The sequence below is a fragment of the Coregonus clupeaformis genome, chromosome 8 (assembly GCF_020615455.1).
Source record: "Coregonus clupeaformis isolate EN_2021a chromosome 8, ASM2061545v1, whole genome shotgun sequence".
NCBI classification, from domain to species: Eukaryota; Metazoa; Chordata; class Actinopteri; order Salmoniformes; family Salmonidae; genus Coregonus; species Coregonus clupeaformis.
Window position 1 is genome coordinate 60,396,926 of NC_059199.1, and position 18,682 is coordinate 60,415,607.

General features: G+C 45.2%; 1 protein-coding gene across 1 annotated transcript; it reads left to right on the forward strand.

Annotated features, from left to right (window-relative positions):
- Positions 1 to 171: 171 nt before the first annotated feature.
- On the forward strand, positions 172 to 18,682 carry LOC121559238 (low density lipoprotein receptor adapter protein 1-A). The gene is made up of 9 exons (XM_041872526.2): positions 172 to 363; positions 7,745 to 7,887; positions 8,293 to 8,405; positions 8,860 to 8,974; positions 13,624 to 13,723; positions 15,746 to 15,811; positions 16,683 to 16,819; positions 16,914 to 16,948; positions 18,117 to 18,682. Exons 1-9 carry the CDS (start codon positions 279 to 281, stop codon positions 18,268 to 18,270), a joined length of 948 nt encoding a protein of 315 aa, XP_041728460.2. The 5' UTR covers positions 172 to 278; the 3' UTR covers positions 18,271 to 18,682.

Below are 18,682 nucleotides of genomic sequence, written 5' to 3' on the forward strand. Positions count from 1 at the left end.
CTTGTTGATATCACTTGTTGCAGATAACAGGTAATAAAGCAAAGGCAGTTATTTTTTATCAAACGCCGCTTGACACTATTTTGACCTCTTGGGATTCCCTCGCGCTTGACGTATGCCTGCATTGGGATTGCCCATTCGGTTGATTGGCAGATATAGCACCGCCCACTGGGTCTAAATTTAAAGTCGTCCAAAGAATCAAAGCCAACAACATTCTTGGAGCTCTGCGGTCTAGAAAGACTACAAACACTTTGTCAAGTTTCCTGGTCCTAAAGGCGGCGATGGATGCCATAAGGTCGGCTGGAAGAGCTATCATTCGAAGTCCAAGTATAGCGAAACGGTCTTGGAATTCGGGCAAACATAAAAGTAAGATTTGTCTGAAGTGAAAACTTCCTGTAATATTTGCTTCACACATGCATTGTAGTGAACAAAGCATTTGACAAAACATTGTTTTAGTAGTGTGAACACAGCGAATTATTAACACATTTGTATGTTTGTGGGTCAAATGTTCATGATATGCCGAATGTATTGTAGTTTGTCTACTGTATAACACTTGTTACATCCAGTGCAACATTTTCATCAATCATATCCATTGCATGTTTTTCATTAGTTCACTCACTAGGCTAGTCTACTGTTGTCATGATTTGTGGCACAATTAGGCCTAATCAATTAAGTAAAAAACGAACACGTAGCAACCACGTGTTTCCTATCAAATTAACCAGGTTGCAATGTGAAGGGATTTCGACAAGAATGTCCTCAGAACTGGCGGTGTAGGCTATCCAGTGATCCACTATCCTCAAGTATTCCCAATTTATGAGCTCAGAGCCTGAAATGCACCACCCTTGATAACCATATTCCTCTCATGCAATTACCGAATTGCATGTTTTGGTAACAGTACTCTATACTATATTACAGTCCATCCATTGTGACACCAATGTTTGAATCAAGTCTAGCCTTCTCTCGGTAGTTTTAAATGTCCGTGTAGCATTTTAAGCTCCTTTCCATTGGAATAGTTTCTCACCCAGTTTGGAACCGGAACACGACACCTGTGGCTGTTTTGAAGGCTAATGTAGCAACCACACGGCACCGTATGGCATAAAAAGGTCAGTTGGCCACCCTATTCGCTACATAGTACACTATTTCTGATCAGAGCCCTATGGGACCTGGTCAAAAGTAGTGCACTATATAGAGAATGGGATACATATTGTATCCTAAATCTCACTTGATCCTGGGCGAGGGGGTGATTCGGTGGCGGCCGAGGAAACTATAACTACTTATCACTATAACCATGGTAACAGCTACTACAGAAGTGCTCCAGGTCAGTAAATCCACACACAGATGATACATTTGATTGACCAGATACTCAAGTGACCGCTCTAACAACGAACAGAAACGTCTTTAAAAAAATGGAAGGCGAAGATCAGGTGGGACCATTCTAGCCAATGAGAGGGCAGATACGCATGTGATCAACAGGCACAACTCTGATATAAAGTGCTTTTTTTTTTCTCTCAGTTATTATAATCAGTACACTCGTAACAACCTAAGCATTACGAAACTTCTATTCGATCAAATAAGCCGCACATAGCAAATAAACCTTTTTAAATGTTTCGTTAACCACATTCGACACTCTCATTAACCTCCATACAAAAACTCCTCGCTTGGTGAGCTTAAAAAAAATAATACAGAAACGCCACCACCTGCCGGAGAAGACAGATTTTGGGCCCAGTTATCCCTCTTACCTCTTCCCCTCTGGTCCACAGCATGGCTGGGTTCAGATTCAAGTTTGGGAACTGCTGGTGCTTCTTCCATTGTTAACACACACACACATTTATAGGCACACTTACTGATGTTGGTTTTATATAAACAACTCATGAAATCATGATCAAGTTAACACAAACTGTGATGTAGAGGTAGGTAATGTTGATTTAACTGTGATGTAGAGCTACAGGTGACGAGTGACCTGTTTTCCAGTGTCTAATCTACAGTAGGCTTTCTGAATCTGTTCTCCAGGTTGGGGCAAAAGTCCTCATCACTACTGATCCATATCGTTCAGCCTGCAGGACTGGCCATGGTCAGGCATGTAGACTGGGGACAATATCTTCCTTTGGATAGAAGTTGCCCTCAGGCACAGATGTATAATCCATTTACAGTTTCCAAAAATCCTAAACTCAACCAGGGGAGAAAATGCCAAAGTGACCTTTTTTAGATTAAACTTCTGTTTTTCATTTTTCTCTGTAACGCCCAGGGGCAATGTATACAACACCTCACCCTCCTTTTCCTCTTGTCCCGTGTCAAACAGATTGTTTTTGGGTTAGAGAGGGTTTTTAGAAATTGGTTGAGGTAAAGCCACCTTGGCAGAATTTTCCACATCCTCTGGTGCATGGACCATTTGAGCAATATTGCTCACTTTTTGAGTCCACATCACTTCCATATTAGTTCATATTACCGACAGTATCGTTTGTCCTCTTTCCCATAACCTATTATTTTACGTACAGTACTACAAGGTTCTGCTTATTCCAATAGTACATACCGTAGAATAACGAACTATAATACTAGTCATTTATCAATTCAATCATATTTGTTCAGTCACTCCTATGGTATATATACCTACTTCTGTGAAATCCATTTAGTTCTAACCCCCATTCTTATAGTACGTGTTGACTTCTAGGATGTAGTTGACAGAGTTCTGAGAATTTGCTATTATTGTTTGTTCAGTCATTCATATCCACCTTGAAATCCCTGGATTCTGATTGGCTGTTGTGTGTTTGATAGAGGGGCTGTGATGTTGTGTGGTTTCCTGTTGCTGTGGTAACATTTCTGTTATCTTTGGTCTGCGTTGGGACAGAGTGGTCGACCTCCCTGCGTTATCGCGTGTGTCACTATAGTCTAACCTATAGTTCCAACTTACATTCAGAAACCTCACATGAACTTGAACCCTCTGGTCTTCTAAGAAGCAGTGTTTTCATTGGGCATAACCCTCAGGTCTTCTAAGAATCAGTGTTTTCATTGGACATAGCCCTCAGGTCTTCTAAGAAGCAGTGTTTTCATTGGAAGTTAGCCCTGCCAGAAGTTAGACCCTTGTCCAATGTCCCTAGATAACATAGACTTTATGTAGCTCAGTTGGTAGAGCATGGCGCTTGCAACGCCAGGGTTGTGGGTTCGTTTCCCACGGGGGGCCAGTATGGGAATGTATGCACTCACTTAACTGTAAGTCGCTCTGTATAAGAGCGTCTGCTAAATGACTAAAATGTAGACTGTAGACCTAAAGTGATCCACTGGGTCTATATGGCAGAAACTCATATCCTAGCCTTCTCCGTTTTCTCCCTCTACTGTTCCCCTAATTTCTCTCTCTCCCTCTTCCATTCATCATTGTATCCCTCATACTTGAAGACTCCCTCACTGACCCCTGAACCTGAAGCCCTCCATCTTGTTATCTGGTCATCAGGCAGTCAGTCAGGGTCCCATGCTGCTGCCTGCTCTTGCTGGGACCTCCTCTCAAACTGCACGTTACTACACACACACGCCATACAGTGATGTCTGAGTGAATGATGTTACGGTCATTAGTCCGAATCACGGTTAACAAACCAGAAAACAGCGGGGACTGTTTCTAGTTTTAAATATAACCGTTCTGGGGATGGTGTGAATGTGTTAGCGCTCGTCCCGCGTGAGAGAGAGAGAGAGAACGTCATTGTGCGCGTGTCTGCATCAAATCAAATTGTATTTGTCACATACACGTGTTTAGCAGATGTTATAGCAGGTGTAGTGAAATGCTTGGGCTTCTAGCTCCGACAGGGCAGTAATATCTAACAATTTCACAACATATACCCAATACACACAAAACTGGTAAGGAATGGGATTTAAGAATATATACATATATGGACAAGCAATGACAGAGCGGCATGGACTAAGATACAGTAGAATATTATAGAATACAGTATATACATATGAGATGAGTAGTGCAAGATATGTAAACATTATTAAAGTGACAAACTCCCGAGTGGCGCAGTGGTCTAAGGCACTAGCTGTGCCACTAGAGATCCTGGTTCGAATCCAGGCTCTGTCGTAGCCGGCCGCGACCGGGAGACCCATGGGGCGGCGCACAATTGGCCCAGTGTCATCCAGGGTAGGGGAGGGAATGGCCGGCAGGGATGTAGCTCAGTTGGTAGAGCATGGCGTTTGCAACGCCAGGGTTGTGGGTCCAGATTCCAGTAGTGAAAAAAATAAATTAAAAAATGTATGCACTCACTAACTGTAAGTCGCTCTGGATAAGAGCGTCTGCTAAATGACTAAAATGTAAATGTGGTGTTCCATTTCTTAAAGTGGCCAGTGATTTCAATAGGCAGCAGCAGCCTCTAATGCTAGTGATAGCTATTTAACGGTCTGATGGCCTTGATAGAAGCTGTTTTTCATTCTCTCGGTCCCAGCTTTGATGCACCTGTACTGACCTCGCCTTCTGGATGATAGCGGGGTGAACAGGCAGTGGCTCGGGTGGTTGATGTCCTTGATGATGTTTTTGGCCTTCCTGTGACATCGGGTGCTGTAGGTGTCCAGGACCCAGTTGCACAGGGCGGGGTTCAGACCCAGGGCCCCGAGCTTAATCATGAGCTTGCAGTGTACTATGGTGTTGAATGCTGAGCTATAGTCAATGAACAGCATTCTTACATAGGTATTCCTCTTGTCCAGATGGGATAGGGCAGTGTGCAGTGTGATGGCGATTCATCGTCTGTGGATCTATTGGGGCGATAAGCAAATTGAAGTGGGTCTAGGGTGACCGGTAAGGTAGAGGTGATATGATCCTTGACTAGTCTCTCGAAGCACTTCATGATGACAGAGCTACAGGGCGATAGTCATTTAGTTCAGTAACCTTTGCTTTCTTGGTTACAGGAACAATGGTGGCCATCTTGAAGCATGTGGGGTCAGCAGACTGGGAAAGGGAGAGATTGAATATGTCCATGCTCTGAGGGCGCAGCTAGGGATGCCGTCTGGGCCGGCAGCCTTGCGGGGGTTAACACGCTTAAATGTCTTAATCACGTCGGCCACTGAGAAGGAGAGCCCACAGTCCTTGGTAGTGGGCCTCGTCAGTGGCGCTGTGTTATCCTCAAAGCGGGTGAAGAAGGTGTTTAGCTTGTCTGGAAGCGAGACGTGTGAGAGAGAGAGAGAACGTCAGTGTGTGTGTGAGAGAGAACGTCTGTGTGCGCGTGTCTGCATCTGTGTGTGAATAGCAGTGTGCACTAGATCTCCAGTGTGCACTAGATGTGCACTAGATCTGCACTAGATCTCCAAGGAAATCTCTGCTAACAGATTTCTGGAAGGCTACAGACACGCAGAACAGATAAGGAATGAGGGAATGGCCTTTAATAGTTAAAATTACTCACTGTCCCCCTGTTTGGCTTTCTGTCTTTCTCCTTCAAAACAACGTGAAAGTAGGAGGAAGTTACCTACGGTGAAGGTTAGGTTTAATTGGCTACCCATCCACATCACTCCCCCCCCCCCCAATAACGTTTCTTCTCCATGATGAATGTAGCTAGCGATAGATAGCAGTAGGCTAGAAGTCGTCAGGCAAAGGTTTCATAGAGGGTAGCTGGTCCTGGATCTGTCACTATATGGATAGCTTACACCAGGCTAAAAAGAATGAAAACATTGATGGGGACACTGGAACAGACATCTTTCTCTTATCATTGCTTGTTAAAGTTAGTGTACCAGACTATTCATTTTCCACTCTCCTTTCTCTCTCTCTCTCTCAATATTTCTTCCCCTTTCTCCCTCTCCTTAATATTTTGCCCTCTTTTACAGGTCAGCTATAGGTTAGTTCTGAATGAAAATATTTACTTTTGCGTTCAGTTCTTCCACCCTGACCGATAGTGTTTTTGAAACAGTTTCAGCTTTTTCAAGTAATTTTTTAAAACCTTTTACAGGACTTTGTTTTGAATATCTTTAGCGCCACAAATTCACACGACAGACCAACACTGACGCAATACCAAACACTATCTCAGAGACAAACGGATAGATGTAGCCACCTGTATCGACCTTATACATAATATTGACCCTGTTCTCAAACATGATTTGAATATAACATCTGAACGTTGACCCACCTAGCTGCTTGGACCTGGACGGATACATGTGAGAACAACCTGGAGGTCATGACCTACTACTGATCTTGACCCCATAGAGGATGTATCTCTATGGTTCAATCAAAGTTATTCTAGTTTTGATTTAATATTAGTTTTTATTTCTATTAGTTTTTAGATTTTAATTTGAAATTCAGTTTAGTTTCAGTCAGTTTTCTGACTTGATTTACTGGTTATTTTGTTTCAGGTTGATACACACTTTATGTTTTGGTTTTAATATTATTTAGTGTTTGGGGCAGAAAGTAGCCGTGGGGGGCTAGGAGCCATTTATGTGTTTTTTGGGGATGTCACTTCTTGCCACTAGGGGGCAGTAATGCATAAGGAGAAGGGACCATAGACTTGGCTAGACAACATCTCTGTATCTGTGTCATGCTGGTGGCTGTGGGAGCATGGGCTGCACCATTGAGGCAATCTCCATCTTGAAATAGTACATTTTCATCGGCTGATCCTTCCTTATGACACGGCTGTCATGACTCCAACCGGGTCATCAGGTCATGCCAACTGGGTCATCAGGAGGGATCAGCCAATGAAGTTGGACGTCCTGCCCAGTTGACTAAATAAAAATGGCGAAAGCCCGCAATGGCGCTGCCCATGCTAACTCTGGCTTTTGGGCACGTTTCTGTTCAACCAAACAAGATGTTCTGGTTCATCTTCAAGAAGATTCTGCGTTCCAGAGAGGTGGTCGTTCGGTTTCTCAAGCCTGGTGACAGTTGTCCTACAGACAGAATATTCTCTCCACGAACGCTTGGGATGCAGGGGAAGAAACCAGTGCCACAGGGCACAGCTTTGGATAAACAGCAATCCTTGCCTGCCAGGACTGGAGAGGTGACTTTGTAAACATGCCCACCTTTACCTCTTCCAGGTATTTCCGCAGCTCACACAGGGCACTTAATGCCCTGCCAGGTTGACCCTCCGGCTGGACAGTGACCTCAGACACAATCTTCGATACAAGTTTAGCTATATTTCTGAAGCACTGGTCGAGATGCTTGCTTGATTGAAAGTGCTGGCATCTTGCTTGGGTCCTGCTGCTCCACGGCTGTATTCTCTGATTTGCTGAAGTACAAAAGACTGCTTCCCTCATCAGTGGCTCCATCTGTGTTGAGCGAAGTGCCTCGCTCTGCAGCAGCTTGCAGAGCGAGAATTTGAAGTTGTCTGTCAGAGGAGTCAGTATGCATGCGAAGCGCTCACGCAGTGACTTCAGGAGAACCTGTGCCGACTGTTTTGCAACAGTAGTTGACTGCACGTGTGACTCGAGGTTGAGAAGGCACGGCACCACATCAAACAACGACTGGCTGTCAGTTTGAAGTTGGTGTTGATTTACGAACTGCTCCGGCAAACTTCACAAGCTGCTCAAGCTTGTCACGCTCCATGCTCGCCCTCGGATTTCTTCGGTGTTGTCTAGTGATGGATAGTGATGGCTAGTGAAAATGATGCACAAGCTAGGCCTATTTGTAACATCGCCATCTACTGGCAGCATTTTCCCGCCAGATTCAGAAGCTCTTAAACCCCATTTAGATTTTTGGCCAAAGTTTAAAAGATAATATTACCATCAAATTCAGTTTACTATAATAACCTTGCTATGGTTGACCCCCCATTCCTTACAATCTTATAACCTCTAGAACTTCCTGAGAACTGGACAGACACGAGGGAGACTGTTGTAGATGGCATGACCTTTAACATCCGCCACCTAGGCATGACCCTGGTGGACCAGCCCAAAGGAGAGGACCTATCAGCAGCCGCTGTCAAGAGGATCGTTGCCACGGTGAGCTGTGATGTCATACAAGTAGGAGGGATTGGAAGTTCAAAGCACCGGAAGTTTCCGAAGCACTTGATTTTAGATGATATTTTTGGAGTTGCTCTTGATTTGCTTCTGCTCTCAAGAACAGCATTTTTCTTAAGTGCCTCAAGTTAACTGAATAACATGGCCTGCCCCTTAGAAACAATGATCAATTAGCTGACTCTTATTGGTATTATTATATTGTTGATCATCTTTGATCTTAGATCTATCTATCATCAGTAATCATCTTACTTTTATTGTGATATAATTTTAAGATCTTCGTCTAATTATTGTTGTTATATTATCTCATATCGATCCAGGCCAAAGCCATTAGGAAGAATTGATTTGTAATGAATCTATGTTCTCTGTCATCAACTCTATCCCCTCCAGGCCAAAGCGGGAGGTAAGAAGCCTCAGAAGGTGTCTCTGAAGGTTTCTCCTCAGGGTATTATGCTGTACGACAGTCTGACCAACCAGCTACTAGACAACGTCTCCATATACAGGTAGGGGTGTGTGTGCTGTGCATCGTACCACAGTGGTTGCAAATTGTATTTGTGTTGTGTGACCTCTAACTTGACAAAAATACACAAATATTTACTCTGTGGATACAAACACATCTGGCCTACTTCTCAGACTTTTGTTTCTCTATGAAGGGAAACCCCAACGGGGGATGGAGAGGGGGGAGAGGGGGGAGAGGTGGGAATGTCTTTGAAAATACAGCTCCCTACAGGAGACCTCATCTGCACAGAGCTGGGTGGCCACACACACACACACACACACACACACACACACACACACACACACACACTCTCTCTCTCTCTGCCAGAACCTTTGTTCCCACACAAGCTTTTATGGCATCCTGGTTTGTCTCAGAGGACACTTGCCATTTGAACCATAACTGTGACCGCTGACTTTATTTTGCCCTCTGACCTTTGCCCTTTGCCCTGTGTCCTGCAGGATATCCTACTGCACGGCGGACAAGCTGCACGACAAGGTGTTTGCCTACATCTCCCAGAACACCCTCAACGGAACACTGGAGTGCCACGCCTACCTCTGCTCCAAGAGGAAAGTGGTGAGTCTGAGCTGGCACACAACAACCCCCTATCTGAAAGTACTGGACGGGGTGTAAGCAATATTCTTATGGCTCTACTTGGACCTCCTGTAGGCTCATTTCAGTTTTTAGTTATCTACACTGAACAAAAACATAAACGCAACATGTGAAGTCTTGGTCCCATGTTTCATGAGCTGAAAGAAAATATCCCAGAAATGTTCCATACGCACAAAAAGCTTATTTCTCTCATTTTTTTGTGCACAAATTTGTTTACATCCCTGTTAGTGAGGATTTCTCCTTTGCCATGATAATCCATCCACCTGACAGGTGTGGCATATCAAGAAGCTGATTTAAACAGAATGATCATTACACTGGTGCACCTTGTGCTGGGGACAAAAGTGTCACAACACAATGCCACAGATGTCTAGTTTTGAGGGACCGTGCAATTGGCATGCTGACTGCAGGGATGTCCACCAGAGCTGTTGCCAGAGAATTGAATGTTTATTTCTCTACCATAAGCTGCCTCAACGTCATAAAAAAAATTATGGCAGTACGTCCAACCGGCCTCACAAACGCAGACCACGTGTATGGCATCGTGTGGGTGAGCGGTTTGCTGATGTTAACGTTGTTAACAGAGTGCCCCATGGTGGAGGTGGGGTTATCGTATGGGCAGGCATAAACTACGGACAACAAACACAATTGCATTTTATTGATGGCAATTTGAATACACAGAGATCCCATGACGAGATCCTGAGGCCCATTTTTTTTAAAGGTATCTTTGACCAACCGATGCATATCTGTATTCCCAGTCATGTGAAATCCATAAATTGGGTCCTAATTTATTTATTTCAATTGACTGATTTTCCTTATATGAACTAACAGTAAAATCTTTGAAGTTGTTGAATGTTGCGTTTTTTTAATATTTTTTTGTTCAGTATAGCTATCTTTCAGATCTGAACACTAAAGGGTAGGGGGATTGGCACAGAAATGAATCCTATGAAAACTACTGGGTGTGCAGAGTTTTGTTCCAGTCCTGCTCTAACACAGCTGACTCTACTAATCAGCTGCTCAACGGGAATCTGGTGTATTAAAGCAGGGCTGGAACAAAAGCCTGCCTTAAAATATGTTTGCTTCCAATATAACCCCTACATCTGACTGTGGCCTTCTCTCGTTCTCCCGGGGGAAACATTAGGAGGTCTGACTGTGGCCTTCTCCCGGGGGAAACATTAGGAGGTCTGACTGTGGCCTTCTCGTTCCCCCGGGGGAAACATTATGAGGTCTGACTGTGGCCTTCTCGTTCCCCCGGGGGAAACATTAGGAGGTTGCACTCCTCGTCCCCTTTTTGACTTCCTGTGTTGCTGGGAATCTGGAGGACACTTCCCTCCCTCAAGTCACCACGCCGTCTCTCGTATAACCCAATACTCTTTCGCAAGTCTCTCTCTCTCTCTCTCTCTCTCTCTCTCTCTCTCGACACAACTCTCTCTCTCTCTCTCTCGACACAACTCTCTCTCTCTCTCGACACAACTCTCTCTCTCTCTCTCGACACAACTCTCTCTCTCTCTCTCTCGACACAACGCTCTCTCTCTCTCTCTCTCGACACAACGCTCTCTCTCTCTCTCGACACAACGCTCTCTCTCTCTCTCTCTCTCTCTCGACACAACTCTCTCTCTCTCTCTCTTTCACTCTCTCTCGACACAACGCCTCTCTCTCTCTCTCTCTCTCTCGACACAACGCTCTCTCTCTCTCTCTCTCTCGACACAACGCTCTCTCTCTCTCTCTCTCTCTCTCGACACAACGTCTCTCTCTCTCTCTCTCTCTCTCTCTCGACACAACGCTCTCTCTCTCTCTCTCTCTCTCGACACAACGCTCTCTCTCTCTCGACACAACGCTCTCTTCACTACATCTCTCTCTCTCTCTCTCTCTCTCGACACAACGCTCTCTCTCTCTCTCTCTCTCTCGACACAACGCTCTCTCTCTCTCTCTTCGACCAACGCTCTCTCTCTCTCTCGACACAACGCTCTCTCTCTCTCTCTCTCTCTCTCTCTCTCTCTCTCTCTCTCTCTCTACACAACGCTCTCTCTCTCTCTCTCTCTCTCTCTCTCTCTCGACACAACGCTCTCTCTCTCTCTCTCTCTCTCTCTCTCTCTCGACACAACGCTCTCTCTCTCTCTCGACACAACGCTCTCTCGACACAACGCTCTTCTCTCTCTCTCTCTCTCTCTCTCTCTCGACACAACGCCTCTCTCTCTCTCGACACAACGTCTCTCTCTCTCTCTCTCTCGACACAACGCTCTCTCTCTCCTCTCTCTCTCTCTCTCGACACAACGCTCTCTCTCTCTCTCTCGACACAACGCTCTCTCTCTCTCTCTCTCTCTCTCGACACAACGCTCTCTCTCTCTCGACACAACGCTCTCTCTCTCTCTCTCTCTCGACACAACGCTCTCTCTCTCGACACAACGCTCTCTCTCTCTCTCTCTTTCGACACAACGCTCTCTCTCTCTCTCTCTTCGACACAACGCTCTTCTCTCTCTCGGCTCTCTCTCTCTCTCTCTCGACACGCGCCCTCTCTCTCTCATCGTCTCTCTCTCTCTCGACACAACGCTCTCTCTCTCTCTCGACACAACGCTCTCTCTCTCTCTCTCTCGACACAACGCTCTCTCTCTCTCTCGTTACAACTCTCTCTCTCTCTCTCTCTCTCTCTCTCTCTCTCTCTCTCTCTCGACACATCTCTCTCTCTCTCGACACATCTCTCTCTCTCTCGACACATCTCTCTCTCTCTCTCTCTCTCTCTCGACACATCTCTCTCTCTCTCTCTCTCTCTCTCTCGACACATCTCTCTCTCTCTCTCTCTCTCTCTCGACACATCTCTCTCTCTCTCTCTCTCTCTCTCGACACATCTCTCTCTCTCTCTCTCTCTCTCTCTCTCGACACATCTCTCTCTCTCTCTCTCTCTCTCTCTCTCTCTCTCTCTCTCGACACAACGCTCTCTCTCTCTCTCTCTCTTCTGACACAACGCTCTCTCTCTCTCTCTCTCTCTCTCGACACAACTCTCTCTCTCTCTCTCTCTCTCTCGACACAACGCTCTCTCTCTCTCTCTCTCTCTCGACACAACGCTCTCTCTCTCTCTCTCTCTCTCTCTCTCTCTCTCTCTCGACACAACGCTCTCTCTCTCTCTCTCTCTCTCTCTCTCTCTCTCTCGACACAACGCTCTCTTCTCTCGACACAACGCTCTCTCTCTCTCTCTCTCTCTCTCGACACAACGCTCTCTCTCTCTCTCTCTCTCTCTCTCGACACAACGTCTCTCTCTCTCTCTCTCTCTCTCTCTCTCTCTCTCGACACAACGCTCTCTCTCTCTCTCTCTCTCTCTCTCTCTCTCTCTCTCGACACAACGCTCTCTCTCTCTCTCTCTCTCTCTCTCTCTCTCTCGACACAACGTCTCTCTCTCTCTCTCTCTCTCTCTCTCTCTCTCTCTCGACACAACGCTCTCTCTCTCTCTCTCTCTCGACACAACGCTCTCTCTCTCTCTCTCTCGACACAACGCTCTCTCTCTCTCTCTCGACACAACTCTCTCTCTCTCTCTCTCTCTCTCTCTCTCTCTCTCTCTCTCTCTCTACACACAACGCTCTCCCAGCTGTGTGAATGTATCCACAGTGGTGTTTTTCTATGCTTTTCTACTGACTGAGAGAAAATAATTTGTTAGTCAATCAAGGTTGACAAGGTCATTGAAAATAAACAATGTCTCAATGCATGGTCTTTAAACCTTTATCTCTCATTGGCCCCAAGGGTAGCTCCAATTACAGTGGCTTTGACTCTTAAAGGAGTAGTCCACTCAAACTATCTTTTTGGTGTTTTTTTTTTTTGTCATTTGTCCACTGTTGAAAAAGTCCCAAAATGTTTCACACATCTCTCTGAGCAAATATTTTTTGGGTGTGTTTTTATTCAGATTTATAAATTGGGTGGTTCGAGCCCTGAATGCTGATTTGGCTGACAGCCGTGGTATATCAGACCATTTTATTCAGTTGTATAATTTGATTGCTCTGCTCAGTTTTGAATATTTGTTTGTTTGAGTCATTTATATAATGTGCCCTGTAGCCTCTGTGGTTTAGAGCGCTCGTACTCTAGAGCAGGGTTTCTCAAACTTGGTACCGGGGCCCCTCCTGGGTGCACGTTTTGGTTTTTGTCCTAGCACTACACAGCGGATTCAAATAATCAAAGCGTGATGATTTAATTGCTTATTTGAATCCGCTGTGTAGTGCTAGGACAACAACCAAAACGTGCACCCAGGAGGGGCCCCAGGACTGGGTTTGGGAAACCCTGCTCTAGAGGAGTCATATTCAAACTTTTTCAGCAGGGACCCCATTATTATTTTTTTACTCGCATTTCTAAGGACCCCATTTATTTATTTTTTTGGCCAGGAATTCTGCCCGACACCCACAACCAATCTAATGACAACCTTCAAATCGTTAAATTTAGGTTTTCACATCAACAAATAACCTTCAAATCATTACAATTTCATCTCTCCTATCAAAATTAAATGAACCAATACATACATTTACTCAATACAATTATACCCCCCTCCCCCTTTGATTGCTAATGAAAGTTAATGTTGTGTCATTGGGGCTTCTAGCATCATTATAACAGCCTCGTGTATTGTCTTCTTTTCTCCCTAGGCCCAGGCAGTGACTCTGACGGTAGCACAGGCCTTTAGAGTGGCCTTTGAGTTCTGGCAGGTTGCCAAAGAAAGTGTTCACCCCAGCTATTGTCCAGAAGGTGAGGACTGTACAGGTGCATCAAAGCTGAGACTGATAAACAGCTTCTATCTCAAGGCCGTCGGACTGTTAAATAGTCACCACTATCCAGCCCTCCACCTAGTACCTCGCCCTGAACTTTAGTCACTGTCATTAGCCGGCTACCACCCGGTTACTTTACAATGCATATTAGAGGCTGCTGCCCTATGTACATAGACATGGAACACTGGTCACTTTTAATAATGTTTACATACTGGTTTTACCCATTTCATGTGAATATACTGTATTCTAGTCAAGTCCATTCTATTTAACTATTGCTGTACATATACTATTCTATACTACGTATTCTTCAGATATACTACATATTCTATCCATGTACAGTACCAGTTAAAAGTTTGGACACAGCTACTCATTCCAGGGTTTTTCTTTCTTTTTTTCTACATTGTAGAATAATAGTGAAGACATCAAAACTATGGGAATCATGTAGTAACCAAAAAAAAGTGTTTAGTGTTAAACAAATCAAAATATATTTGAGAGAATGCCAGGAGTGTGCAAAGGGTGGCTACTTTGAAGAATCTCAATTATTAAATATATTTTGGTTTAACACTTCTTTGGTTACTACATGATTCCATATGTGTTATTTCATAGTTTTGATGTCTTCACTATTATTCTACAATGTAGAAAATAGTAAAATAAAAAACCTTGAATGAGTAGGTGTTCTAAAACCTTTGACTGGTACTGTATTACTGTACATATGGACTCTGACATTGCTCGTCCTAATACTTTATAGGTTGTTGTGTACTGTTCGATACTACTGCACTGTTGAAGCTAGGAACACAAGCGTTTCGCTACACCCGCAATAACATCTGCTAAATATGTGTTTGCGATTTGATTAAATGTTGCTATACAAACCCCATTACACACAACCCTGGAGAGACACACACACACACAACCATGGTGAGACACACACAGTCCTGGAGACGGACGGACGGGGACACACACACACACACACACACACACAACCCTGGAGACGGACACACACGCCAAACACGCGTCACAGTTTAGCATTTCTATATGACATTTTATTTGTCACATGCCGTGAATACAACAGGTGTAGACTTTACCGTGAAATGCTTACTTACAAGCCCATTTCCCCGAAATGCAGAGTTAAAATGTAAAACATTTACAAAAGGGGGGAAAAAAAGAAAATAGTTAGTCCAGCGAGTGTGTGTGGGTGGAGTCCAGCGAGTGTGTGTGTGGGTGGAGTCCAGCGAGTGTGTGTGTGGGTGGAGTCCAGCGAGTGTGTGTGTGGGTGGAGTCCAGCGAGTGTGTGTGTGGGTGGAGTCCAGCGAGTGTGTGTGTGTGGGTGGAGTCCAGCGAGTGTGTGTGTGGGTGGAGTCCAGCGAGTGTGTGTGTGTGGGTGGAGTCCAGCGAGTGTGTGTGTGTGGGTGGAGTCCAGCGAGTGTGTGTGTGGGTGGAGTCCAGCGAGTGTGTGTGTGGGTGGAGTCCAGCGAGTGTGTGTGTGGGTGGAGTCCAGCGAGTGTGTGTGTGTGTGGGTGGAGTCCAGCGAGTGTGTGTGTGTGTGGGTGGAGTCCAGCGAGTGTGTGGGTGGAGTCCAGCGAGTGTGTGTGTGTGGGTGGAGTCCAGCGAGTGTGTGTGTGTGGGTGGAGTCCAGCGAGTGTGTGTGTGTGGGTGGAGTCCAGCGAGTGTGTGTGTGGGTGGAGTCCAGCGAGTGTGTGTGTGGGTGGAGTCCAGCGAGTGTGTGTGTGGGTGGAGTCCAGCGAGTGTGTGTGTGTGTGTGTGTGGGTGGAGTCCAGCGAGTGTGTGTGTGTGGGTGGAGTCCAGCGAGTGTGTGTGTGGGTGGAGTCCAGCGAGTGTGTATACAGCCGGTGCAAGAGTCAGTGCATTTTTTTTTTTTAAAGCCGGTCAATGCAAATAGTCTGAGTAGCCATTTGATTAACTGTTCAGCAGTCTTATGGCTTGGGGGTAGAAGCTGTTCAGTAGCTGTGTGTGTGTTGACGGTAATATTTTGTGTGTCTTGTAGAGAAGCGGGTGAAGTCCGGCTCGGCTGGAGAAGCAACCAGCAGCCTGGCTAGTCTGAAAGGACGAGGTAAGGGGGACATGCAGAGTGTCACTGAGGCTGCGTTTACACAGCCAGCCCAATTCTGATCTTTTTTTTTAACCAATCCGATCAGCTCTGAAAAATATCAGAATTGGGCTGCCTGTGCAAATGCAGCCTCAGACACACACGCACTCAGCCTTTTATATTCAGAAGACACAAAATACCTTCTTTATTTACATTTACATTTTAGTCATTTAGCAGACGCTCTTATCCAGAGCGACTTACAGTTAGTGAATACATCTTTTTTTATACTGGCCCCCCGTGGGAATCGAACCCGCAACCCTGGCGTTGCAAACGCCATGCTCTATCAACTGAGCTACATCCCTGCCGGCCATTCCCTCCCCTACCCTGGACGACGCTGGGCCAATTGTGCGCCGCCCATGAGTCTCCCGGTCGTGGCCGGCTGCGACAGAGCCTGGATTCGAACCAGGATCTCTAGTGGCACAGTTAGCACTGCGATGCAGTGCCTTAGACCACTGCGCCACTCAGGAGCTTAGTATAATGTGCATCAGATTTATGTTAAGATGAATGCACTAATTGTAAGTCTCTCTGGATAAGAGCGTCTGCTAAATGACTACAGTGTAAATCAGAGTAACACTTACTGAATGTTATTTAGCAATGAACGCTATGAAATGTCTTTCTGATTATCTTCTCTCTTCCTCCTACATTTTACATTTTAGTCATTTAGCAGACGCTCTTATCCAGAGTGAGTGCATACATTATTTTATTTTTCATAATGGCCCCTCCTACTGTGGCCTTGGTTGGATCCATGGGATTCAGGCCCGAGTCTTTATGTGAGCTGTTGGAATCAAACTGTAAATACTCCCAACATTTACTGATTGGCTGATTGTCTCCATAGATGTTGCCACGGGTAACCTGCTAGACCTGGAGGAACGGACTCATGTTGCTGTGGTTCTGGAAACCAATGGCAACGAGGAGTTCCAGGTGGACAACCGCACCGCTCCCGAGAACATTGAAAACAACAACACTGTCTGGGTACGTCTCAATCCTCCATCAACCATTTCTCTCTGCACTTAGAATTAATGAGAGCGAATATTTGGGCTACAAAAACTCAATCTCTCTCTTGCAGGAAATTGAGGAAGACTTGGACGTGGCTTTTTCTAGGTAAGACAATCGTCCTAAATGTATCTGTTGTCAATAAGCTAGTCTCTTCTTGCTGCTGATTGACCACAGAAATCAGCTCATTGATTTGCTCAGATCAGATTTCGCTGAGAGTGATTGCAGCTTTTGGAGAATGTGACTCTACAGCTCCGTCCAGAATAAGCCTCAGACTTACAGGTTAGAATAGACTACAGCTCCGTCCAGAATGAGCCTGACTTACAGGTTAGAATAGACTACAGCTCCGTCCAGAATGAGCCTCAGACTTACAGGTTAGAATAGACTACAGCTCCGTCCAGAATGAGCCTGACTTACAGGTTAGAATAGACTACAGCTCCGTCCAGAATGAGCCTGACTTACAGGTTAGAATAGACTACAGCTCCGTCCAGAATGAGCCTGACTTACAGGTTAGAATAGACTACAGCTCCGTCCAGAATGAGCCTGACTTACAGGTTAGAATAGACTACAGCTCCGTCCAGAATGAGCCTGACTTACAGGTTAGAATAGACTACAGCTCTGTCCAGAATGAGCCTCTGACTTGCAGGTTAGAATAGAAAGAGAGGTAGAGATCATCGAGAGAGCATGGTTGATTCGAGAATGCCTCAAATGTAAATTCTTGAATTTGAATTGAAGCAGAAAACAGGATCTAGAATTGCAATTAGAATTAAAGGAAATATGATTAAATTATAAATGCCTCTTATGATCTATATTAGGTGTAGTCTGTACAAATATATATATTTTACGTAAAACATCAAACATGTCGTTATATAAAATATTGTTGAAACAATAGATTTTTAGGACACTCTTAAAATGAATCAAGGAAAACAAAACCTGTATGCAAATGTTCTTAAATATTACATTTTAATTAATCGGTTACATTTATGTTCAATAAAGAAGCCAAACAAATGAAATGGTTTGGTGGAAATGTGTAATTGGCTATTGTAAGCACTAAGGTTTCAAGAGTATATGAACATTGTTTCCAGAGAGAAGTGATATTCTTTGAAAGTACTTGGCCTTTACGCTGTGACTACATCCCCCCCCCCCACCTCTCACCCATTCCGTATGAAAAATGTATGCACTCACTAACTGTAAGTCGCTCTGGATAAGAGCGTCTGCTAAATGACTAAAATGTAAATGTCACACTGTCCCCCGTCCCCCCCCCTCCTCCCTCCAGACTGGCGGTGTCCCGTACTAACCCCCAGGTCCTGGACATTGGGGTGACCCCCCAGGATTGGCTGACAGAACCTGACTGGGCCAATGGAAACACGTGCAACCAGAACACATCGAACAAGAACGCCACCAAAGGAGATGACTTCTTTGTCTTCTGATTGACCACTGGAGGGCGACCGAGAGGCACAGCTTTTTGGTTCTTTGGCCCAATCCCAAATCAACCCATAGGCCCTACGCTGGAGCTGTCATCCTCTCAGGTCTCCACAAGTGCATAGGACACAGGGTCTAGGAGTCGATTTGAGATTGGGCCATAGAAGAGTTGAAGAGTTCCATTCCAAACCGATCCCTTGCCTCTGTCCTTATTCCCTAGTTGACTCCCTCCCCCTTATAGATCTGAAAGGACTGCATAGGTTGAGAGCTTTGGCTGAGATTATGTCATATTGCTTAAGTTTCATCCAAGTTTTTATAGATCTACATGGGGCCGCCAGGAAGAGTCTATGGGTAGAGGCTAGGGATTTGATTTGGGACCCCCCCCACACACACACACACACACACACACACACACACACA